This window comes from Daktulosphaira vitifoliae, unplaced genomic scaffold, assembly GCF_025091365.1.
Source record: "Daktulosphaira vitifoliae isolate Bord-2020 unplaced genomic scaffold, ASM2509136v1 Scaffold_2, whole genome shotgun sequence".
Classification (NCBI taxonomy): domain Eukaryota; kingdom Metazoa; phylum Arthropoda; class Insecta; order Hemiptera; family Phylloxeridae; genus Daktulosphaira; species Daktulosphaira vitifoliae.
In genome coordinates this window covers 25,883,672-25,911,619 of record NW_026099573.1, presented here as the reverse complement: position 1 = coordinate 25,911,619, position 27,948 = coordinate 25,883,672, and the positions used below count along the sequence as shown (strand labels likewise).

Below are 27,948 nucleotides of genomic sequence, written 5' to 3'. Positions count from 1 at the left end.
CCACCTTAGAACAAAAGCCTAACTGTTACTAGTATATTTATTATTATAACAATAGTAATTTTGTATAAACCCTTTATGATGAAAATGATTATGACTTAATAATATATTTGATGAGGGAGATTGTAAAAAATGTATTATGAATAGCCATTCTAACACATTTTTTTTTTTTGTGTGTGTGAAAACAAATACTTTAAAATTGTATATTTTATTATTAACCGATGTTAAGCTGTTAAATTTTTTTTTTTTTTGTTAATTTACTATAAAAACGAGAATAACGGTAAAACGATAACCGAAAGCGGTTACTGATTTTAAGTATTCACTTTTTATTGGGCCGATAACTTTTTTTATTGTAATGGTTTGAAGTCCTGATTTTACAAAAAATTTCGCAAATATTATTTTTATTCTCTTCTGCTCTCCTACACTTATTTAATTGAAGATATTTAAAAATTTTTTGCTGTACATTAGACAATAATGGGTGTCGTAATATACCAGTCACAATCATAATATGGTAAACAGTAGGCTACTCTGTTTGTATCCACAATAATGGTCTTTAATTTAGTCTTTTCGTTTAAGATAATCAACACTTTTATAATGTATACATTATGTTACATTCTTAGAAGAACATGATTCTTTTCAATCAAAAAAATCAAATAAATGACTTATAGAAATATATAACAAACGTAACTCTTTAACCATATTATATTATACACGTTTCAATCATAAATCAATTATTAGTCACTTTTAAAATCTTTCTTTACCGTGAAGAAATCTATAGATTATACTTGTCGTTTTTTTTTTATTCTTATCTCAATAATTGGACGTAATGTTTCAACCCTAATCTTAATTGTAAAAAACTATATTAACATTATATAAAATGTCAAAATGATGTCTATACTATTCATCTGTAATAATTTGTACATTTTAGGCTTACTTATCAATAAACAATAATATTGAATAAGAATAAAACAATTATTATTTTTTTAGGGATATACAAGTATTATAAAAGGCAGAGCAATCCATTTTGTTTTAATCGCGCACTCGAAATCCTTTACGTAAAAATTGTGATCGTAATTGTCGGAATTTGTACGTGTTAAAGTTGTGAACTAAATATCGAATTTGTGTTATTTTATTAATTATTACTAAATACTGTTACCGATGTTATTCTAAGAATAAAGACGAAAATTACCAGGTAAGATTTCAATTAATAATTATTTTGCTTATATTATTTTAAGACCCTCGAATCACGCACCGAATGAAAGTTACTGTCACTGTTGTTCAACACTTTTGAATTTTCATGTTTTAATATTTTATAATTTAGTAAAAAATTAAACAAGCGTTGAACCATCTATTTTACAAAGTTTTTGAGATGTGGGACACCGGTCCCGTCTTTAAACCATTTACGAGGCCGTGGGACATATGCATTTATGCGCGCACGCATCCTGTAGTGCATTTCCTATTACAATGGCGGTAGAGGCGTCGCGCGTAAACAACAATATTGTAACAGCGGCCTAGGCGGATTTGACCGTCCGCGTACATTCGGCCCGTAACGGTAGCCGCGTGAGGACACGGTTTCTATGCTCTTCGATGTTTGGCTTATCATAATACAACACACGAATTGTTGCAATCGGGTTTATAACAGTACCCACGTTGCTATTATTAAAGAATATATCAAAGTACCGGACGGCACGCCGTGTAACGACCGGGAGCGGAGCGCGCACGCTTATGACATCGGCGCTGCTTCCCATAACGTTTGCCGATCGAAACGACAGCGTGCCGCAGAAACACCGTGTTGTACCGAATCGGCCAGTCGGACCCGCGGTGGTGATCAGCTGCGGTGGTGCAAACCTTTGTACGTGCTCCGTCAGTGTCCTCGCACAATTGCGATCGATCGCGGTCCGCCGCCGGCACCAGCCGCGCCGTCAACGGTTGTAGTTCAAAGACAAGAGATAAAGTGACATTTACTTTGCCCGCGAAGGTGATCAGATTAAACCTTACCGCTAGTCGACTCTGATGGAGTTGACCTATCACTGTACACACAGGTAAATGCTACGATAGTATTAGTATTATGCTTTTTGTCATATTGTTTAGCCCCGTCCCTCATATCATACACAAATCGGTTGCCATGCCATCCGAGCCAATAGAACACACGCGACGGCGGTGTCTTAAAAGTGTAAAATTCTAATCGCATTTATTAAAATAATTAAGTACTATTTTGTGGACTGCAGCGTTTGCCAAAATAATATTCAGACTTCGATTTGGGAAAGGTGACGAGTGAATTATACGAGAACAGTTGCCAAAAGTGCTGAAAATAAAGTTAGATACCTAAGAAAAACATTTGAAGGTATTGCAGTGGAATAGAGAGTGTAAAAAACAAGTGAGCGTAGAGACTTTGGCGGGAGAATATTGAGGTATATTGATGACATTAAAGTATTATAGAATTGTCGGAAATTAAGATAAATTTAATGTGTATGAGCTTGCCAGAGAATTAGATATAATAAAAAAGTGTTTTCTATCAAATTAATTGCTACTAGAATTTTTAATAATTAATAATTAAACCTTGCGATTGAGGAAAAAATTTACTTTTTTTAGCTTCGTTGCGAAGCTGAGAAGGTATTTTTTTACCATGATGTGTTTATTATTTTTTTTTTTTATGTCTGTTGCCACTTTTTCTCAGCTCTCACTGGACCGATTTCTTTCAACAATACGTCAAAAGATCACAAATCGTATCTAGTTGAAGACATTACCCTTAAAAATTGAAAATTTTTCCCTAGTTTCCCGCAAATAATGGAAATCTCCAAAAAAATTACAATTTTTTTTCTTAAAACTTCCATAACTTTTTCAAAAATCAACTAATCAACATAATTTTTTTTAAATATATACTCGATTATCAAAAAGTTAAATGAAACAACTACAATCAATTTTGTAAACATTATTGTCTCAAAAAAAAATTCATACTGAAATAAATGCAATTGGTGGTCGAAGTGATAAGACAAAATAGATAATAACATTTTGCTTGTATAAATTAACTTAAGAGCTCCAAGTTTATCATATCAATTAGTTTGTAATTTATATAGTACCTAATTATAGTTCATCTAAAACCATAAATAGTTAGCTAGATATTTAAAACAATTCTATTTAGGTATTATATTTTTGTGTACAATATCACAAATGTTTTTTTGCAAAAAAAAATTTTATATAAATTAAATCACTCAGACAAAGTTTAATAATTATCTTAAGTGTTTTCAGAGTCAAAAAATATTTAGTGATTTTCGATTTTATATCAACAAACGATTAAAACATATGTCTAGCCGTTTGTTAACCCCAATAAGCAAAGAGCAAAAAGGTGTAATCTGACATTTTCAAAATTTTCCATGAAAACATGAAAAACACTTTCTGCAAGATTTATGTTTAAAAAACGCTTATTTTTGAAAACAATGTGTAACCTAATATTTTTCACAAATATAATTTTATAAGAACTTATTATGTACGAATTAAATCATTATCATTGATAAATTTACCACCAGCAAATAATTTCAAAACATAAAATTTAAACCTATAAAACAATTAACAAAGAAAAACTTACAATTTGTTGTTGATCTTTATATAAAATATTTGGAAAAGATTTAACAACTATTGTAATATATTAAGTACTTTTAATTATTTTTTCTTTTATATACATAAAAAATATGTCATATAAAAGTTTTTGATATTATCATGATAATTTTAGAATTTTTAGTGAATAAATTACTTTTAAACTTGCATTTTTTTTTTTAATATGATGGTATTTACTTGTATTATGTATGAAAAGAAGTCTTGGCGCTTAATGTTGATGGTTTATGAGAGAGGTAAAATGAGGTAAATAGATTTCATTTTATGATAAGGTACAAGAAGAAAAACTTCTTATCCTAAGAAGCAACAGTTATAATTTCACATAAAAGTTTGATAAGAAAAAATGCAGTAAATTACTTTTAATGAGATAAAGAATAATAAAGAGTATTGTTGTATGATATAAACTTGTTTTAAAGACATTTTTATTAAAAAAAAAAATTAATTAATATATTTTTATTTGAGCTCTTAATTTAATTAAAATTCTAATATTAAGGTGCCAAGTTTTATTAATTAATACATGAAAAGTTACAAATCATAACATTTCAATTATAATAACTTATAATATTTTAAATCTTAACTCTAATATTCTAAAGAGTAAATATTGGTTTTAAAAACCGTATTTTTTTTAACATATTAATTTAAATAAAATGTTCAGACCTAGTAACTATTTTAAACCTGACAACAAATAGATTACAATAAAATTTATGTGGTAAAACTTCGTGTCGCGTTAAATAAACTATTGAAACATGGTCAATGTTTAAGAAATAATTGGTACACTGTATAAAATACATCTTACGTGTTCAGAAATAACATTTTTGCCGCTATTAACATTTTTTACCTTGGCAGAGTACGCCAACCTATAACATAGCACGGGCGTTCATTTTGCAGTCTTGTTTAAGCTATTCTGGCTTGTGTCCCTTTTTCCCGGGTCTTATGTAAAGTCATCAATCACAACTTTCATAGTAAATTATAACAATACTATACAATTATTATTTTGCTAGATTATTGAAAAACTGTTTTTTTTATTCTATTTATCAAGTCAACAATACAAAATGATGTGTTAATAATTATGTAAATGTAACAAATAAGTACTTATAATTCGATCTATTATTATACACGATGACTTAATTGAATTATCCAAGATTGTTATTAGAACCTTAAGGTATATAAAATATCATTGTCGACAGAACTATTCAAATTTTAGTCGATCCAAAATGTTTATCTCATATATAACTCACATAAGAAGCGGTGCAACTACTAGGGTTGTGAAGCACTCCGTCCTAGACCTTTTATCCATAAAAATTTACTTGTGTAGTCTAAAATCTAAACTCATAAGGAACCAAATTTTCTATAAAACACAAAAAATGTGAAAATGAATTTACCAAACAACAGGCTTGTGAAGCTCTATGAGCCTTATACAATTACAGTACCCCCGATATTATTCTCTAGTTATATCACAATATATAAATATTAAATAAGTACACAATTAACTTTTTTTATTTGAATTTTACATATATTGTCTTTTAATAAAATATAAAAACTATATTGTTAATAATGATCATTTATTTATAAAAAAAAATTATAAAATGAACATTTAATAGACCAAAATGAAGACAATTTTTCGTTCAACTTTTAAAAATTTTCGACTTTACAAAATAAAAATATTTTTACTATTTTAAAACGTCAAATTACGATAGTTTATTAGAGTTATTGTCAATTGTATTTTGGTCACGGGGTAATGTCATATCCATAGCATAGGCTTTAATTATTATGGATTTTATAAAAAAATTCACCACGTGTTTTGTAAATATATTATTATAACAATGCCTATTATTTTCTACGTATAGATATAATGATAGGGCTAAGTTATTTTTTTATAGCAATTCACCATAACTTCTAAAAATTGATAAACAATTATTAATTGTTTTGTGATTTTATAGGAAGATTTAACAAATTTCTTTGTAAATTTGTACACAATAACGCAACTGTATCAATCAATTATTATACAACTCGTGACATGCAAATTGCATAATCCTATCATAAAATTAGCACATTATGTCTATTATAAATAATTCATGATATCACTTATATACTATTGACTATTTATGTATACATGTTTTATATTGATTATAGAACAAAATTGTAAAAAAATTTATTTGATGTTGGGATATATATTTTTACAATAAATAGAGTCCAGAACCTTGAGCATTTAGACACTATGTTTTTAGCCATCCAGAAACTGAAACTCAAAGATAAAAACAACAATTTTTTTCTGTAAATTTTTAAAACATTTTTCTATTAATATACATCAAGGTGGTTAATATATATAGTTTCAAATAAAAAAAATATTATACATTAAAGCATTTTACAATAAAAAATAATTTAGATTTAGATACATTTAGGATTACTCAAATGAAATTTATTAATTGTCATTTAATGCTAGAAACCTACAAATATAACAAATTTTATCATAGATATTATTATAAATTATGTTAAAACCAAAATATGCGTAATACATATCTAACCCAATGCTTTAAGGTAATAAAATTAAATTTTTAATCAATTAAAAAATAAATGAATTAAGTTTTACGTTTTTACGCTATATTTCGTCAACATTTAATGCTTTGTTTGTGGTTTCACATTTAAATTTTAAATTAATTCCGGTATATCTTCCAGACAGATTCTGCCTTTCTAATAAAAGAGATTAATGTTGAACATGAGAAGTACAATGGCTATTAGAATGATGCTGAGTTTTAAGAACGTTACAATTTCTTAAATGACATCATTATAATTAAATAATATTCTTGACCCATTTTTTGCTTGAAATGCATTTTTTCCAGAAGATTAGACTATGTGCAATATTATAATAATTATTAAAAATAATAATCTTTCAAATCATCAAATAATTTTTTTACGTTTCTGTTAAACATAATATTTTATTAAAACATTTTAAATAAAATGTCACTCATTAATTTCCAAAATGCAGATTATAGTAAATTATTTCTATCAACATTTATATTTATATGTTATTTTTATTATTTAAGCCCTTCAAAAATTAACATAGGTGACCTTATTTAATAAAATGAAACATTTTTTTTTTTTGATATTATATTTATTTAATTAAACATTTATAGACTTATAAAAATATAGCTTATGACATTGTTTAGTTGAATTTTAACATAAATTTCACTCTTATTTTTAATATATTACTTGAACTCATAGACACAATTAACTCCTTCAAATTCTGTCATAGCCCCACCAAAATTATTAAAATTACATATATTTTTAGATAGTAATATTTATAAGAAAGGTAGATCCCCAAATATTTTATTCAAATTGTGCATATAATTAATCGTTGAGTTTCTATATAAGGTTTTGATGTTGATTAAAGGTTTAGATTGTTCAAAATTTAATTTATAAATTTTACAAGGTGTTATATTTTACTAAAAAATTTACTATAAAAAAATTACCTGATTTGTTATTATTGTTGTACGAAAAAAAATTTTCATCATTCATATAATATAACACTTCCATTGTGTCCCATAATTTTTTATAATATAAATCTGGATTAAGAACTTTGACTCCAATTAAAAATATATATGTATATTTTTTTTTTACAAATTAACAATTTTCATGTACTTTGATTTCAATTGTTTATCTAAACACGCAAAAAGGTAAGTTATAATATGGTATGGCCCATTTGAGATTTAAATAACAACACTTATGTTTTAAAATTGTTATGATATGAGTAGACATAATGCAATTACAAACATGCAATTGTACATTTTTTTTATGACGAGTTAAAAATATTTTCTTTGATATGAGTTAAAGTGATTATTAGGCTCGAGAGTTTATAAAATATTATCTCCATTCCCAGCAAATTAATGAAAAATTAATAATATTTATTTAATTTAATGAAAACTTTCTCACAATTGTTTTAACGTTTATCATTAAGCCATGTTTTACAATATTTGTAAACATGAGTTCTAGTAATAATATCTCCTTTGTAACAGGTCGTCATTATTATAGTCGTTATCAACTTATCCAAAAGCTGGATAAGTGTAAATAGATTATTAAATTCACCGTATATTGCACATTATACCATATGTATAGAAACGCCCTCAGTGTAGTGCCGTAGTCCCATGAAAATCAAACGCGTCTAAACATTTTGACAATAATTGAAATAATCTAAGAATTTTAAGTTAAATTTTTAACTAATGTAAAACAATTTCTATATGCTTATCCTGTATCGAACGAATAGTTTGTATTCTAAAATCTTCTAAATGTAATTTATAAATCGAATTTCAGAAAAACATATTCAATAAAATTATTCAATAATTTTTATTTCTAAAGTAAGTTTTCTTTACCAATTCGGAGTCCTTCAGAAATATATTTGTCTATTTTTTTTATTTTTGGAATAACAAATAACGTCTGTTTATTAACATTGAGTGTGTTGTGAACTATTTTGTAATTTTGATTATATTGAGTTTTGAATGTATTTCATATACCAATCTGCAATGATTTTTATCCAATAATTTATGTGCATGTATTTTTAAAATACAAAACAAATCGCTTTACAAATATATTTAAACTCGCTTCTATATGAAATTCATTACAAATTAATTCACCTAGAATTTTCGATTTAGTAATTTATTTTGATTTTTTATTTGTTAATAATTTGTTTTGACACTAAAAACAGCAATGTTTAACTTAATTTTTACTATTTTTGGTTTTTTTTATTTTTCCTTTTAAATTATATAATGAGATATATTTGTCGTATCATTATCTATTTCACCTAAATTTCTTAGTTGTTACTATTAATTAAAAAGAAAACTATAAATACAATTGACTATCATATTTTATAGATCATACAACGACTACCGAACCACTGACTAATTCGTAGAATCGGTGCCTAAACATTTGTATCTAGATTTAACACTTGTTTTAATTGGCAATCTGTGTTTTGATAATAATTTTTTTATTATTGTGATAAAAGATTACAGAATATTTGTGAAATTTTTTATCAATATAATACCACAGATTATACGAAATTTACTATTTTCATATAATCTGTGATACTATGTAATTTTATAAACCTTTTTTCTTTACTAAATTTATGGACAAATTTAATTATAATGTTTTACTGATTTAATATTAATTTTATTGGGTATAATATTTGATTACCATTCAGCATTGATTATAATACTAGTACTTCAATGCAACTATTAAAATATAATTATCAATTTGTCAATTGAAATTTCTATAAAAAGTCTCAGTTGGAATATTTATTTGTCTTTAAAATTACAAACTTTTATCAGCATGTCAATGGGCACAATACACTCTGTGTTCCAAGCAGAGGTAATGGCAATACTAGTAAGACTTGCTAGTATTAAAAAAAAAATACATAACTATGTTAAGTGATAGTTAAACCGCTCTGGAGGCATTTAGTAATTACCAGGTGATTTTAAGGATAGTTTTTGAATGCAGAGGAACTTTAGAATCATTAGCATGGGTACTAAGACACAGCAGTTTGGCTGGTAATGAAAAGAAGTCTTTCTATCGAGGAAAAAACACCATGTTGAACCAGAATCAGTGGTAGGACTCGCAGAGCAATCCCTTAAAGTACTACCAAAAAACTGATGTAGAGAAAATATGGTGTTACCTTGTGGTATAGAGACAATCAAAAATATTTATCAAAACCTATCGATCCACAGAGGGATCTTAATAACATGTCTAGGTATGAAATAAACATTATGATAGGACCGTCATCTACTTAAACATCTTTACGCAGTGAGAGTGACAGAATCAGTACTATACAGGAAATGAGGAACAGAAGAGAAAGATTAATTTCACATTGTATGTGTATGTGATACCCTGGTCTTATTAAGATCTAAACATTTGGAAAAATCTTTTGCCAAAAAAAAAAAATATCAAAAACCGAAAACCCAAAAAGATAATCAATTTCACCAGAGAGACAGGACTCTCTAAATATATATAGATACAGTCTACTAGGTCATCCTACACATATATAGTCTTAGGTAGCAACAATACTTCAATGAAACACTTATGTGAAGAAACCAAATTAATATAATTTGGTAGGAAGTGCGCACACCCTTCTCTATATCAATTAAAACTAACTTTTATTAAACTTATATTAATGTATTACTAGCTTATCAAAACTAAAATAAAATTTTATGAATAGAGCATTTCATATGGTTAGAATATCGTACTTAATAAAAGTTACATTTTGTATCCAAACTAAGACATTACTTCATAAATCAAAATCTGTTTACTACTTTATTTTTTAAATCTCATCTGACCTAATTTTCACTATTAAACTTTAGTTCTACATCTTTTTGCTTGTACCATACTTTTTTAGGATAAAATTTAACATTAAACTTCTTTGCAAACTACCAAATTATCATTTATATATTAGAATGTAATTATATATTATACAATAACGTATTTAATATTATAAAAATATTTTCTCATAGGCTTAAAAATACTTCTAGGCCACATGATATGTCAAAAGTCAATATTTTAAATTCCTAATATCCATACTATGTACTAAATGTACATAATTCACTTGACTTGTCACTTAGATGTTTCTAGTAAAAATATTCTTTAAAAACTAAAACTGTAAAAGAAAATGTTGTTCTCATTTTTTTTTATTTCTTCTACTGTGTGGATTAAACGATAATTTTTTAATATACTTCTTTATGTCAGTTTGATCCAATAATATTCTTAAACTACCATCAGCTTTTTCAATAATAACTATATTACTAGCAAATAACTTAAGATACTTAAATAATTTGATTTCCTTATTACAAAAATTTAAACATTTTTTCTAACTTTTTAAAAATAAATTGAAGTTTTCTATGGGATGGCTTAACTGTATATTTGTAATATGGCATTAACCTAGTGTACTCTATACCAAACTAACATACACATTGAAATATACTCTCATTATCTTTAATAATTATCTAATAGCACTTATTCTTTTAATTAAATCTAACTTTATACAAACACCAAATTCCGACAATGGTTCAATTTTACAAAATTTTAAACACACTTTTTATTATTACTCATACATTTTAACACTACTCACATTTTTCTCACTAGCTGCTTTAATAATAAAGCTTCTATGTGTCTGTATTTTTATCTCAAATTTTAACATATCATAATTATCCTTAATTTATTTAAATACTTAAAGGTAAAATATTTATGTAGCTATTATCTATATAGTATCATTAACTTTATTATATCAATAAATATTATATTTAACAAATTTTAACTTGCAACAGTAAAATGACCCAACTTAATACATATCTTTCATATTTGATTGAAAGATGAACAATTCCTAGAATTATTATGTCGACTACATTTCTTATAGTCATATGTTGAAACAATATTGTCCTGTTATTAATATCTCTTTATTTGATTGGACTGATCACCACTTTTTGATCTATTAAGCTTAAAAACAAGTTTGTTGAATTTTTTAAATTATGTTCCTTTAGTAGCAGCACGAGTAATAGCATTGACTACTGTACTACTTAACTAAAAGTATGGTTCACTTTCAAACGTGATCACCAATTGGTTTTGTTTAGCAACTCTGTAGCACTCAATAGTCTGATCCTGTAATAATTTCAATTCTCTTAATAACCATTCATTAAGTATCTTGTCATTAATAATAAGAACAACCCTCACTATTCAAATATTATTATTCCATTCACCAAATTCACATTTTTTAACTTGCTTTTTTAAAACAATTAAGAAATTACCAAAATAATCACCTTCTTGTTAACTTTTATAAAGGAACTTGAATTGTTTTACAATCAAATTCTTTTGAAATTCGAAATATTTTTTAAGCTACTAAATATAGCGTAATATGGCTTATCTACCAACTTAAGCGTTATCAATCATGTCATTAGCATCATCCCCAATGAAAGTTTTAGTATTGCTGTTCTCATTTTATTGACTTATTAACCAAGTCATTAACTGACAAAAACAATTGACATATTCTTTGAAAATTCTAAAGTTTTCCATTAAAATACTTTGTATTTTCAGCAATTCTAGAGCTGGTAAAAGCATACCTCTAAACTGCACCATAGTATGTATGAAGTGTAGATGATTATTAATTAAAATTCATTAAAAATATTACAAATATAATATTTTAATATTGTAATAAAAGATTACACTGAATATATATATATATATATATATATGATAATGTACCATATTTAAGGTAGGAAGCCTATGCTTATACTGTAAAATTTTCACATTTTATGTCTACGATTGCATCTTAGAAGAGTCATTGCTTAACTTCTTCTTCTTCTTCTTTTTCCTCGCCTTAATTCCAACTACTTGGGGTCGGCCACCCTTATCCTAAACTTCCACTTGACACGATTTCCCACATCAGCTGTCCTCATATCGCATTCAATAACATTCCTCCATCTCTTCTTCGGTCTTCCTCTACCTCTTCTTCCTTCAATATCCATTTCTATAACTGTTCTTGCAGCTACCGATTCCTCTCTCCATATAACATGACCAAACCATCAAAGTCTATTTTTTTTCATCTTATCCACAATTGACGCTACATCTATACTACCTCTTATATGTTCGTTCCTTATCCTATCTTCTCTAGTCACTCCACTCGTCCATCTAAGCATTCTCATCTCTGCTACACTCGTTCTCTGCTCTACTTTCTTATCAACCGCCCAACACACTGAACCATACATCATAGCTGGTCTCACTACAGTCTTGTGAAATTTACCTTTCAACCTCATTGGAATTCTTTTATCACATAAGACACCTGACGCTTCTCTCCACTTCACCCACCTGCATTTAATCGTGTCTTACATCCTCGTCAATTCCACCGTTCTTTTGCACAACTAATCCTTAATACTTAAAACTTTTTACCTCTCCTATCCCGTCCTTGCCTATTCTCACTGATCTCCTCATTTCACCTACCTGTAAACCCAACCATTTATACTCCATCCAATCTTCTCTACTTTTGTTCTTCTACCATAATTTGAATCGATTTTTCTTACTTTCTATGATTTTTTGAATGTCCTCATTCCACCACCAGTTTTCCTTGTTTCCTAGCATTCTACCCCTACTCTCACTAACAATCTCCTTTGCAGTATTCTTTACACAACTATCAAATCTATTCCACACATCATTTATGTCTCTCTTGACATTCCACGCCGACCTCTCTTTGACCGTCTTTACAAACTCTTTTTCATTTTTCCCTTTCAATTTGCACCACCGGATCTTCGATTTTTCTCCCGTGTTCCTTCTGTTTTTATATATTCTCTTCCCAGTATACCACAACTCCATTACCATCAGTCTGTGTTGTGTAGTTATACTCTCGGCTGGTATAACTTAATAATCTTTTACTCGCTTTACACTCTCTCTCTCTTCCACATAAAATAATCAATGTCAAAAAAATAATAATAATAAAATAAATAAGTAATATTTATGAGAGCTTATGTCTTAAATTAAAATTCCTATTGCCATCATTCCAATGTATTTGAATAATTCTGAACTTAACGAGCAATGTGGACAAACTATAAATATTTTATGTCGATATTTTAGCTACAACTGTTATTTTTCTGTAACGAATTTTACAATTTTTTTTTAATAAAACTTATATTATTTCATATATATATAGATAGATGAGTCAAATACTGTCAAAAATTTAAAATTGCTAAAATTCCTTCGTTGACGTGTGTTAAATTTGATACAGTGCCTTTGATTGCATTATTGTAAATAAGGTGTCATCTGGAAAATCATTCACCATAAATACAGACTTGTGTGTTTTAGATAATTTTTACATATAATTTATCATAAAATTAATCCTTAGACATAAAAGTTTTATATATTTATTATTATGACTTCCCTATTTTTTTCAGAAAATATTTGTAATTTATTTTGTAATTATAGAAAATTAGAGTCAGAATATAAATCCACTTTGACTTAAGTACAAGTTTATAAATTCTAATTATGAAATTACTTCATATTTAAATTATTAATAAAATCATAAGTAGCCTGTAGGGCTAAGAAACAATAATTATGATATAATTATAATATTGATAACGTTAGGTTTGTTTGTTCGTACTTGACAGTTAATGACTTAAAAAAAAATCTGAACATTATCTATTTTTATCAAATTTTCGTTTTACAAAGTGTATTACACGTATTATTAAACTCTTTTTTCAGTATTTTCGTTTATTAAACAACCATACTGATTTTTTATCAAATATAATTTAGCATATACTTATGATCGGAACATATGTGATTAAAATTATTATTACATTAAAATTTTTATTATACGTACTCCTCAATTAAAAAAAACTCTTATTCATATTGAAGGTATATTTAATCCAATTACACTTATAGAATTTAAAGTAATGTTATTTGTGAATTAAAAAAATTATTTAAAATCTTAAATAATAATACGACTAAGAAAATATGTAAAATAATTAGTATTAAAACAAATATTAAATAATAATTTTAGTACTAGAGTATTTTTTATTCATAAATGATTAAAAGAGTGTCTCTTAAAATTTAGTAATTTAGATATTTACCATTTGATCTTTTGATCAAATCCTATACATTGGCACAAACAAATAATTTCTGATCTAGTAACTAAACTTAAGCTAAAGTATTACTCAATACAAAATAATAATTATCGTTTTAAATATTTTATGAGTATCAATAAATCGTGATTACAATTTATAGAAATTTCAATTTATATTTCTGATTTAGCTTATTATTATTGATTATCATTGAGATATCAATATGGTCGAAAACTACACTAAGCGATTAATGTAGAATCAAATAAAATCCAAATCTGATATTAAAAAAAAACCAAAATAAAAATAAAAAAAGTAGATATAAATAAAAACATTCTGTTAATTGGACTTCATGGCATTTGAAAATTAGTGTTCAGGTCATATGATTTTTAAATCTAAACTTTCAGCTTTCATCGATTTTATATTGTCGATTTAAATAAATAATTAAACACATATGCATTAAGTTAAATTATTATTACTATTAAGTAAATTATTATTTATTATATTTTAGTATGCAGATGGAGAATTCGTATTGATGGCACCGATCGGAAATAATGGTAACATTGTCCGTGTCTTTACAGATGCGCATCCTATGGACGCTGGTCATGGGCACACTTTTTGTGCTCCTAGTCCAGTACCAAACGTCAAGTGTGTGGCCGCAACAGCAGGCCCAGATGAACAGTCGTGTGGATCCATTTGCGGAAGACCTTGTTGCCATTGCACTTTCCAAGGTGGAAATAGGTGATGATACGACGGTGTCCAAGGAAATGTTATTGGGCATCACTCGACAAATCGCTAGATACGTGGTCTACAGTTCCGGTTGTTCCGTGTCGCCAATTAGCGGACCACCACCTATTACTTTATATATAATCACACCTACTTATAGACGACCAGAGCAAGTAGCCGATCTCACCAGAATGGCGCAAACTCTAATGCTGGTCCGAGACATACACTGGTTGGTCATAGAGGATGCAAAATCAAAGTCCCCACAACTGAATGCATTGCTTCAATCTTTTGGTATCAAATTTACTCATCTAATAGGTAACTAAAAAAATTATTAATAATGTTGTGATACCATTTGAAAATGATCGAAACGTGTTAGGAAACAATTTTTGACTTGTTAACAATAGTTGTTAACAATTTTTACGATTTAAAATTAAATTATTTATAATAAATTGTTAATGAGTATAATTCATTATAAGAAAAGAAGCAAACAAATTGTTTCCAGTTACCGATGAAATTAATGTGACACTTAAAAATATATTAAATTATAAAATTGAATAGAAAATCAAGAAAAAAATTTTTTTTTTTTTTTTAAAGACGTTTTGATTCTCATAGTTATAATTAATATTGTTCCATTGTGTTGACCGATTTCCTTAATTTTAAGCTGGTGCAAGTTTCTAGTGAAACAGTCATAACTATTTTTACTAGATTTTAAGGATTGCTTTATCAAATAGTAAGAGTGCAAGCATTCAATTATTTAGAATGAGCAGGTGATCCGAATGAGATTTCTAGCACCCATGTTATTAGAAATCTATAATAAAATAATTATGATTATTATATTATAGTTATATTTGGTGGCGTATCTAAGATTTTACGCTGAAGTAGTTTAACACGGAAACTCTCTGTAAATACAACTCTAAATAATACTAGTAATATAATACTAATTTATATATCGTTCTACCAAAACAGTTTGGAGATTTCTGCTATAAATTTTAAAAATAAAACGAAAAACGTAATTTTTATAAGATTACTTTCAGTAAATTTGAGGAGTAACGTGACTTATCATTTCAAGAGTAAAATATTTAGTTAAAATAGTTGAGTTAACAACTATATAGCGCATATTCAATGATAAGTACACGGGTTAATTATGAACATAAGAAAAAAACTAAACTTTATGTATACTACGTTATGCATTTAGTTATTTAGTGCCTTCATAAAATATTTTGCTTTAGTTATTCATAATAGGATTACATCATCACAGAGAAAAAATTTAGTTTAACCACGATTATCGTCCATAAGAGACACGTATCAAAAATAGCAAGGATAACAAAAGGTTATTCAATTATAATGATGAACATGCGGAAGGGCAATGTAACCATTACTGTTGCCTAGAATCCAGCTTTTTAAAAAGCCCTCTTAGCATAATGATAGCTAAAGAAAGCCTTTCTCTCTTTAATTTCTAATTTATAAAAATAGAAATAAAAAGGATCCCGCAAAAAATTTTTTGCATTGTTTGTTAATTATTTATTTTATAAATAATTAAACATTGCAATGTTTGCAATATTTAGCACCAGCACTGATAATAAACTAACCATACATTTAGTTATCCCAATATTATTTTTTTTGTTTCACGATTCAATGTAATTATGCTATTATAGTTTCACAAAACAGATAATAGATCTTTTATCTTTAATTTAACATTTTTGCAAATGTCGTATTTGGTTTTTAATCGCACACATAAAAGTTTTAAATTATTATAATTATTAAAAACGTAATTCGCCTAATCATTAACAGATTTTTTGAGTATTGTGATCTTAGGTGGTAATTTTGTCATATCATTATAGTTCAACAAACGCTTTAAGATTATTGTTTAATTTAAATTGAACAGATCTAATCAGTTAATATTTTCTTGGGTGACTTAAGTTATTTGTTTGCTATTTAATTGTATTTATGTTGTATTACTGATAAATATTAGGTTCTGTACTCAAGGAAATACTCCTTATACATTTTAGATAGTGTTTATGTTTCTGTTATACTAGTATTTTAGCACCTATTTTAATTTTATACTTTCATTATTTATCTACAGTATAATTTTTTTTAAATACTACCCCTTAATTTTTTCCTCGAATAAATATTTTTCATTAAAATGTACTAATTACAACTTTATTTATTTTTATAAACTATGAAGAATACTTAATAAAAATTGATCACTTGTGGCTAATTAATTAAATAAAATTAAAACTATATTCAAAATACTATTAATTTATAAACTAAAAAATATTAAAAATATTAAACTCGATATGAAAAATATCAAATTTACTGTAAAAAAAGTCATAATGATATTTTTTATAGAGAACTTACAAAAATTAAATGAAAACCTATAATTAGTTTTATACTATTAGATGGAGAACAAAATAAAGAACCGTTTTTCTGGTATTAACATTTAAAGATTTAGGCAAAATGAGGAACCTCTATCTAAAATTTACATTAACTCAAAATAAAATATTACAAAACTGGTGACTGATTTGTCAAAACTTTATTTAGTCTATCTAATAACATAAAAATAATTATAGGTTTCCATTAAATTTTTATAGGTACCTTTAGAAAAAAATAAAATTTCGTTCAACACATTTTTATCAAATTACCTTTATTGAATTAAATAAATAAATTGTGGTTAACAATCATCATTATTAGTAGTAGAATAATACATACATAGTCATTATAAAAGCGTTGTAAATAGTGAGTAATGTTTTTTACACATTTACTTATGACCCCAATTACCTAATGGCAATTATTTTGTATTATTTTACATATTACCATAATACCTTTGCAGCAGTGTATGATTTAAAACTAATATCGAACCAAGGTAACGTTGAAATACAATTTATTAAACCAAATTTTAAAAAGATCAAAAGACCAAATGTCTTTTATAATATTAAATAATATTTATTCCCTATTTTTAGGGAAATTTTCCCTAATATTTATTATATTATAATTTAAATACTATATTATTTGTATTAGAATTTTATTTTCTTGTATATCTTCTTATCACAATATTAAAATAATTGATGAATTTGCCTTAAATTAATATTATTTTCCGTAATGTTAATAATTATTTGATTAAATATCTTGCATATTTAGTTCTTGTTCTAAATTTTGTATGCCCAGTTCAATTTAAAAAGTATCTATTGATTTTTAGCAATTTGTTATATCTAATACTTTATCCACATACCGTTGAAATCGATTTTCGGCAAAACCAAACATTTCATTGAAACATTACATTATTGTTGGCCTGACCTATATAAGCTAACACAGTAGGTTTTGTGGTTCATAAGTGAATTGTTTATTTATGACGAGTTTTCAGTTCATAATACTAAAACTAAATTTCATATAAAAATTTAATTCACAGGTACCATTTTTATTGAAATAGGAGAGTAGTACTAATCTCTCAAATTTATATTTTAATCAACACTATAAGATAAAGTTTACAATTTTGACTCTACAAAATTAACTATTCGTATACCAAAATGTATGCACAGAAGAATGCAGTGGCGTAATTAGAATCGTTCTAGAGGGATAAGCATAAGAAAAATGTTTACTACCCCTCCAAACAAAGAAAAGTTGTATCTTCACGATATAATTATTTTTATCATGGCAGGGATGACACCTAAATACCTCCGTATTAATTAGTTAATTAATGGAAGAATGCATACTAAAATTTCTTTACAAATAAATACATAAATAAGAATAAGACTTTATTTTTTATCTTCAAAAATTAAATAGTTGAGTATTATAACATCTTGCTAAAAAATACAAATAAACAACATGAAAATATAATAATTTGTCAATAAAAAATTCCTAAACAAGGAAATTTACAAATTCTAATTACAAAAATTAACAATTAATATCTTCAAAATGATTAATTACAAAATGTATTCATAAATAAATAGTAAATGTTAATGGAATTAAGTTCTAGATGATGTATAGCCACGTAAATAAAAAAAAATTGATTTTTATTAATAAACAATTCATGTAGAATATTCTAAAACATTTTATAGACGTTTATTTATAAATTGATAAATTAAAATGACCATCAGAAAAATTGATAAAATATGGAAACAGATGCTGATATGATTGCAATTGAAGGGTTCAGTTTAGTTACGGATAATTATTTTTAAAAGAGTAATAAATTGTTTTTAAGTTTCTATGTGTAGTAAACTATCGACAATAAATAAAAGCAAATAATTTTATGAAAAGTATTTTTTAATATTTTTAATAACCCTAAAATGTTAATAAATGAAACTTTTATTGTTTTCTCTCAGCCCCAATGCCTAGTAGATACAAAAATACTAGAGGAGCAAAACCTAAAGGTGTTGCCAATCGGAATCGAGCATTAAATTGGATTCGTGAGAATGCTAACGAAGGTGTTGCGTATTTTGCTGACGATGACAATACTTACGACGTCAGATTGTTCAACGAGGTAAGTATTTTTTTAGTCATTAAAATGGTAGTATACTTAAATTGCTATCGTGGGTGGTTGATCAAATATCTAATTGAATTGATTTTTTTAACGCGAGCAACTAAACGTTTACTTATACAAAATAGTTTTTAATGTTTAGTCTACATACTATAAATAATTAAGTATTTAAGATATATTAAAACTGTTGATAAAATTATTTTTGAAATGATTTTATGTATTTTCAGAGTTTCTTCATTTTTTTTCAAATGATCTATACACCCTACCTAACGTATATTATTGTTATTTTATTCTAATATTTATTATTTGTGTAGATACGTGATACCCAAAGAGTATCTATGTGGCCTGTAGGACTATGCACTAAAACGGGATTAAGCACCCCAATTGTTAGAAATGGCAGTCTCATAGGTTTTTACGATGGTTGGATTGCTAACCGAAAGTTTCCGGTTGACATGGCTGGGTTTGCTTTTAGTGTTAATTTTTTAAAAAAAGTAAGTTGAAAATATAAAGGTAAACAAATACATATATGAAAATGATCAATTCTATTAAATAACTCAATCAAGTATTTAAATACCTGATCATTAAAATTAGATTATATTATTTAATCAATTTAATAATCACAAAATACAACTATTGCGTGACAAATTAACTCAATTAAAAACATATTAAACTCTCAGTGAATGAATATTAAGATTCATCTTTAACAAAATCGACTTACAATTTTTTTTTTATTAGCTTTCATGCGAAGCAAAGAATAAGCAGAGACTATGATGTTTTCTTTTATATTTGTCACCACTATTTCTCAGCTGACATCGGACCGATTTATTTCAACGATACGAGAAAAGATCACAAATCGTATCTAGTTGAAGACAGTGTCCTTAAAAATTATTAAAAATAATTTAATTAATTTTAATAATTAAAAAAAATAATTCCCATGATTCCCGCAAATCCCATAATTCCAAAAAATTACAATATTTAAAATTGTTAAATTTTAACATTTTTTTCTTAAAATTGTCATAACTTTTTCAAAAATGAACGAATCAAAATAATTATTTTCTATGTAATAACCTTACGTATTTCCCTTTCATTTTATAATTTTTTTGAAAACCTGACTATTCAACATTTTTTATTTAAATTCCATAAGAAGGGATTAAAAATAGCAACATTTTCACAAAAGTCAATTTTTTTAACTCAACTTTTGAAAGTTATATTAAAAAATTATCCTGACGACCATCTTCTATGTGCAAATGGCCAATGAAGTTAAACAAATTTATTAAATATTTATTCTTATATTACACTTATATATCATAAAACTTGTAATCGTGATTAAGTAAGGAAAAAGAAGTTCATTTTGCTTTTGGAATAATTCAATAATTCCTGCTAAAAATTAAACAGTATCTACAGATTTGCATCGGAGCGTTTTTTATGATAGTGATTTTAATCACTGTCACATATCATCTATACTTGTCCCAACTATGCCAAATGTGCACTGTGCTACCATTTTTTTCAAAAGTTTTCATAAATTTTAGTAAATATTTACTGATTTATATAAGATTATATATAATAATTATATTACATTTGAAATTAAAATAATAATAATAATATAAATGTAAAATACAGTGTAATTTTTTAAGAATGACACCCCGCTTCTTTACTCTACAATTTGATTTCATTTTTTTCATCTGTGTATGCTATAAATCTTTATTTTTCTGAGACCACAATTTTTAATATCCTTAAGGGGTATCGTTAAGGATAAATATAACTTTTTATTTAATTAGTATTCTAATTTTTTTTACTTATAAAAAAACTGTTTAACTTAACCCTTTCAGGACGGACAGGATGTCTACGTCCTAACTTGAAAATTGCTTATAAAAATTAAATCATTAATATTATCGTGTTAATTGTGTATCCGATCGGGACATCTGAACCCCATTTACAATAAGTATATCAAATAAAAATGCTAAAAAATATATTAAATAAATAAATGTATTAAACATTTTTTTTTTTAATTAAAAAGTCTACGAAAAAAAATTGAATTTTATTCATTTTTTCTGGTGTCGGAACTAAACTTAAAAGGGTTAAATAAAAAAAATTGTTAATAAAAAAAAAAATTGAGTGTCAACATGTTTCTTGATATTAATATTTCATAAAAATAACTTTATTACATAGTAAACGAGAATATGAGAATTACCTTTATAAAATCATCATCGGTAAATTTCAACGCATTCTAATGTGTAAGTATTGAATATTAATACGCTATGGACACCATTTATTAATGTTGATGTTGTCATTTTATTTAGGATTACTGTTATCCTTTGAATTAAAACTAAAACATCTCAAAAATCGCTAGTTTGATTTTTTATTATTTATGTTAGACAGCTACTAATATGTAAAAAAAAAATATTGTTCTAAATTTAAAAAAAAGTGTTTTTATCCTTACAGGTTGATACCCTTTAAATATAATAGAAATTGTGTTTACAGAAAAATATGCTTTCATGTGTACACATGTGAGGAAAAAATAATTTTAATTTAGTCAAAACTTCAGATTAAAGAGGAAGATATTATTTTTAAAAAATCACTTTGTATGTTTTTATAAATACTAATTTTTTATATAAGTTTTTACCGTAACAAAAATCAAACAAACCATCATAACCCTGAATAAACATACTAAATTATACTAATAAGAGAATAATATTTACAATTGGGTGCTTTTTGTTTACATTTGGTTTGATTTTAATGATTTCTTAATAATATGTGTTCATATAGCTAATTATTATTTTTTAATGTTTAATAAATATAAATACTACATAATATTTAACAATTATTGTACCTATCTAGAAAATTATTACAAACAAAAATATTTAATAATCAAAAAAGTATAAACAGTTGTATTATAAAACCTAAGTAAATTGAACTATTTACGTGATTGAAATATTAAGTAAATACTTTATTTATTTTATACATTTATTGGATATATCGTATTTTTATTGTATTAGAGACCTCACGCAAAAATGCCTTACAAACCAGGGTATGAAGAAGATGGATTCTTAAGAAGCTTGAGCCCATTCGAGCCTCGTGAGATTGAACTTAAAGCCGACAACTGTACTAAAGTATGATTAATTACTTGCTATATCATGAAAAGTATAAATTTATTTGACAATTTTTTGGTTTTTAAATTAACATATTAATAGTTAAATATTTATTAAACATTATGTCAAATATTATACTCCAATTTGATGATATTTTAATTTGTATAATTAGTTAGTTTCTTAACATTTTTAAAATTTCGTGCAACAATTATTTTAATTCATATTACACAAAATGTGTCTTAAAACATAAACCCTGTATTATATTGTATAAAATAAAATACAAGAATAAAGAGTAATCGATTAATATAAGACACTCATTTTCTTGGAAACTAATGAAATTTTTTTATTTTTGTAAAGGAAAATATTGTTTGATTTAAAAAACTACAATAATTTGTAGTTAAACATTTTTTTTCATCCTTTAAGGGATTAAAACATTAACTTAATTTTTTTTAATGGTGCCCTTATTAGTTTGATATGATAGAAAAAAAACATTCAAACATTTTTTTTATCCAATCAACTGTTTGCCTTTTAAAATTGTTTAAAGGTTTGGTTGAAATAAAAATTCATCATTAATTTGATTTTCATAATACCGAAGTACAACAGTAAGTTGTTTCACTAGGCCATAAATTATCATCGGTATTTATTTTTGCTAATGTAAGCGACTAATATGATTCGACAAAAAATGTTAATAAAAACTTGTTTATGTGACATATGAAGACATGACGACTGTTGTATATTAAACAACATATGATCAATAAATAATTGGTCAAGAACTATTAACTTTAACAAGAAATAATACATAATAAAACTTAATCGAATAGAAATATTATAAGAACAAAATTTTAAATTTAAATCATACCATATATTTTCTTTACAAAAATTAAAAATTATCATTAGTTATCAAGATAATGAATGTTTTAATCGATTACTTTGAATATACCTTAATAGTATTAAGAATCACTTTATATAAAAATAATGCTACTTAAACAATCATTTTATTTTTAGATTTTAGTATGGCACACACAGACAAAGAAAAATGAACCATCATTGAAAGTGAATGTTGAAAAATATAACAATACCAATATACTGGAACTCAAAAAGATAATTGTTTAATTAAACACTGTGAATTGTTTTCGAATGGATATTTAATGATATATTAGTTTATTTTTCTTAAGTAAAAAATAACATCAATGGTTTTTAATCTTTAATTCATTTGGCTTGTACCACGCTTTTCTGTTGAAATAATTAAATTAGAACTTGCTCAACCAAAAATTTATTCAAATATTATTTTTTACTGATTATTATTATTTTAATATTTATTATTACTGCATTATGATTGTTGTTTCTTTTTTAATTCTATACTACTTTATTACTACTTATACCAACCCTATCTCTTATTGTAGTTAAAATTATATTTAGTATAGATAAATAAGAATATCTTAACGAAAAATATTTCTTATAATTTATGTATAATGTTTTTGGCATAGACTATTATTTATAGTTGTCAACCATGTAACAACTGTAAAACAATATGAATAGGTAAAATCATATTTTTGATTAATTAGGATTATAATAATGTTAATTTGTGTCAGAAAATATAATAACATGTTAATAATAAAATATTAAGTTAAGATTTGATCTTGTATGTAAAACTTGTCAATTGCATTCATTTTAAATTTTCATATAAAATTATGATTATTTAGTGAATTTGTAGCTATACATCATATCAAAACATTTTTTGTACAAATGTGTAAAATTATTTAAAACAAATTTTATATTAATATGTAACTCTGATTTATAACTAAAGCAATAATCCATACACTTCCATGATACATATCTATGGGTTGGTAATATATTTTTTATTACATACTTTCACAATACAAAAATATGATTTAAAGTTTTGTTTTATATGTCAATGTTAAATTTATAAACAAATAATTTATAAATGAACTCATAGAGACTGGCTAATTAATTTATGGTACCTATGTAATTGTTAAGTATTATTACTTTATGTAAGCACAGCACCAAATTATTAATTGTATCATTCTTTTATATTTTAAAATTATGTTTGAAAAAACATGAGATGATGAAGTAAATCTCTTTGTTTATTTTAATCTTACTTTAAGAAAATTATAACCATATCAAAAGAAAAACTGTATTATTGATAAATTATTTAGCATGGCTTTCAGGCAACTATTGTCAATCAAAAAAATATTTTTACATTAAGTTTTTGTATAATTCACTCAAAAAAAATTATTTATAGATGTAAAATCATTTATATGAAATAAGATTGTTATATTATTTATACATAAACTGTATGTATTTATGTCATATAGGCACATTAATTATTAAATTAATATGTAACTTAAGTGTAGTTTTGATGTATATATGAATGTAAAATGTTGCACTCCTAAAATTTATTACAAAAGTGATATTTCTTATTAGTACTCTGATTATATAATACCTACTATTTATTTTAAAAATATACTTGAATCACAAAATAATCTGTCAGGGTACCCGTCAGTAATTTAAAGGAACGCAGTACAAGATAATCTTAATATATCCAATTTATTTTATAATTCTACTTCAAAATGTTTATTTTATATTGTAGTTAATTATACATTTATGTACTACAAGAAAAAAAAATCATAAAAATATAATTAAACATCTATTAATTGAAATTCGATTAATTAACTAATTGAGACAGTATGTATCAATAACACATTGTTTTTAATAAATGCTAAAAAATACCATAAAACTTTTGGTAATTCCTCATTTTTTCAATAAAACATAATCAAATAATAAATATAGTTGCATTCTTAACACAATGGTTAATTTTAGCACAAGAAGTCTATAAAATCTTATTGAATCAATGTCTAAGCAAATAAAAATAGTATTCAAAACTGTCTAAAACACATGATTATTAATTAAATATTTTATTTAGTCTTATGTAAACAAATTATATATATATATATATATATAAATCGAAAAAAGTAATTATTTAATTACGTTACTACTATTTTAGCCATAGGAATTGTGTTCCTTCCGAATGTCTCATGACACCGGCAGTTTTTTTTATAAAATCGTTCGAAAAAAAATAATTTTGTTTACTTTTTATGATAAAATTCCTGTATAGTGTGATCAGTTATTAATTTGGAAAATGGTCCACTTTTTAAATTTTTACAAGGCAATATTATTTAATTATATTAATAGACTAAAATGACTTCTAACAACGTAAAGTAACAATGATTAAGACATTTGAAATATCTTAGATAGCTATAAAATTGCAAAAATAAGACCGTGTTATCAAAAATTCGAAGAATTGCCTAACGACAACACCATAATGTACAATCGTTTAATTTATTCGATTTTTTCAAATTCTAAAATTAGAAATATCATTAATAGCATTAAAGGTATTAGCAGAGACACGTATTCTTACGACTAGTAAAGAAATATTATTTCAATATCCTAGTCTCATGTAGGTTGTTGTGAGACTGGCCCAACTACTATTTCTCAGAAGCTATTGAAATTCGTTTTTCTATTATTATCACTTAGATTATTACTATCTCAAGCCTTGGAATTTACAAATTACGATATTTTCGGAGTTTTAAATTTAACCATACATAATTCTTTCGGTACAATACTGACACCGTAACAATCATACATTATTTAACCCGTAAAAATTAAACTAACTTGTTATATAGAAGTAATTGAAAAAATAAAAAAGCCTACTAATTTAATAACAAAAATGATAAATACTTTGTCTTTTGTTTTATATCCATTCCATGTCACTTTTAAATTCGTTGTTTCCCAGTCTAGTTTTTAGTCAAACAATAAGACTGCCTACATTACTAAGTGTATCAAATGCTTGTAACTCAATAAGTATTTATCATATACCTATTATCATCAAATTATCAAATTTTTTTTAGGTAAGAAAACGCCTAAAAAATGGTTATTTTGACATTTTGAAAATTATATACATATATTTTCATTATAAACAGATAATAAAAAATTTTCCTTTAACGTAGTTAAAAAATATATAAATATTTCTATAAAAAAGTAATGTAAAATATTGGCTAGATTAAAAGTTATTAGATTTGTCAAAAAATCGAAGAACACTGTATTTTTTATTTGTCAAAATTATATATACCTATACACTGGCGTAATCATATGGGACACTATATTTTAATAATATTTCAATTTTAACACAAACTTTGGTATCATCAATATTAATAAAATTGTGTTATGAAGTTATAGGTAATAGGTTGAAATTATGACTATAATATAGAATTTCGACCATAGAAGATAAAAGACCATACATTTAAATTTGTATTAGAATCTAGAACATCAATACAAATTTTTATTAACTTTTTATGTAAAAACTATAGAAAAATGTCCTACCATAAAGAAAAAGACTTTTGGTTAAGTAAGACATACTATAATAATAAAACATTTATTCCAAAAGAAAAATAGGAGATGGAAATAAAAAAAGTTATTAATGAAAATAATAATAAATTAACTTTCCTATCATACAATACTTACTTTTTTTAAACATTCTATTCAATAATTTTTATTAGATACATGAAATAATAAAATAATTAATCAATAAACTAATGATTAAAACATTTACGTGTACTCCTATGGTATCTTTAAATATCGTGTTATTAGTACACTTATATACTTGCATAAAATAAACAAAACTGACATGCGCAAACCAAAATAATATCTTACTAAAAACTATGCGCGTGGACTTAGAAAAAAAGCTCATAACTCGGTCAAAAATGAACAGATTTCAAAGACATTTTCAAGGTATCTTGGAATGTCTCTGGGCAGATCTGGTAAAAATTTCAGAATTTAAATCGAAAAACGCTTGCAGCAATGAGTGTTTTTGATAACATTTTTAAACGCTCATAGTGTGCTAAAAATTTTTTTTACATTTTCGTGAATAATTTTCCTGGAATAGCGTCGTTGAGCTCTTTTATTAAAAATTTTTTTCGTACGTCTAGACCCTTATACTCTTATAAGATACAATGGTGGGGCATAAAAAAACAGAATGATTGAAAAATTGAGAGAAACATTATCAATATTTTCTCATTAGTAGGCCTTTTATCATAATATTAATAAATAATTTACTTATTACAAACGTTTAAAAAAAATTTTTTTTCTTATTTAGTTCAGACTGACAATAGAATGACCAACTAATGTTTTCATTGCAACAAAACTTATTTCAAATATTCAAAATGGTTCATATAATTTGGAATTTCTATTATTTTTTCTTGTTATTATCGTTTTAGATTCAATTATAAGCAGTGCTCGAATTTTGGGGGGGATGGTGCGCAGGGGGACAGAGCTCCTCTACTTTTTTTTTTTTTCCGCACCCCAACTACTTTTTTTTATTGGGACGGGAGGACGGTGGAAAATACGACCGCATTTTTTTTAAATATAGATTTAAATTGTGATCAATTTTACAATT

At 25.4% G+C, this 27,948-nt stretch overlaps 1 protein-coding gene across 2 annotated transcripts; it reads left to right on the top strand.

The window, feature by feature from the left end:
- The first annotated feature begins 1,526 nt into the window (after positions 1-1,526).
- Positions 1,527-25,059, top strand: LOC126897461 (galactosylgalactosylxylosylprotein 3-beta-glucuronosyltransferase P). Of its 2 annotated transcripts, none has more exons than XM_050671068.1 (6): positions 1,527-2,039; positions 14,698-15,227; positions 19,232-19,389; positions 19,701-19,877; positions 22,383-22,496; positions 23,481-25,059. In XM_050671068.1, the coding sequence occupies exons 2-6, from the start codon at positions 14,741-14,743 to the stop codon at positions 23,586-23,588; spliced, it is 1,044 nt and encodes a 347-aa protein (XP_050527025.1). In that variant the 5' UTR covers positions 1,527-2,039; positions 14,698-14,740; the 3' UTR covers positions 23,589-25,059. The 2 variants fall into 2 exon arrangements, with proteins under 2 accessions (XP_050527025.1, XP_050527026.1); XM_050671069.1 differs by lacking the exon at positions 1,527-2,039 and adding an exon at positions 7,734-7,961.
- Positions 25,060-27,948: the final 2,889 nt, after the last annotated feature.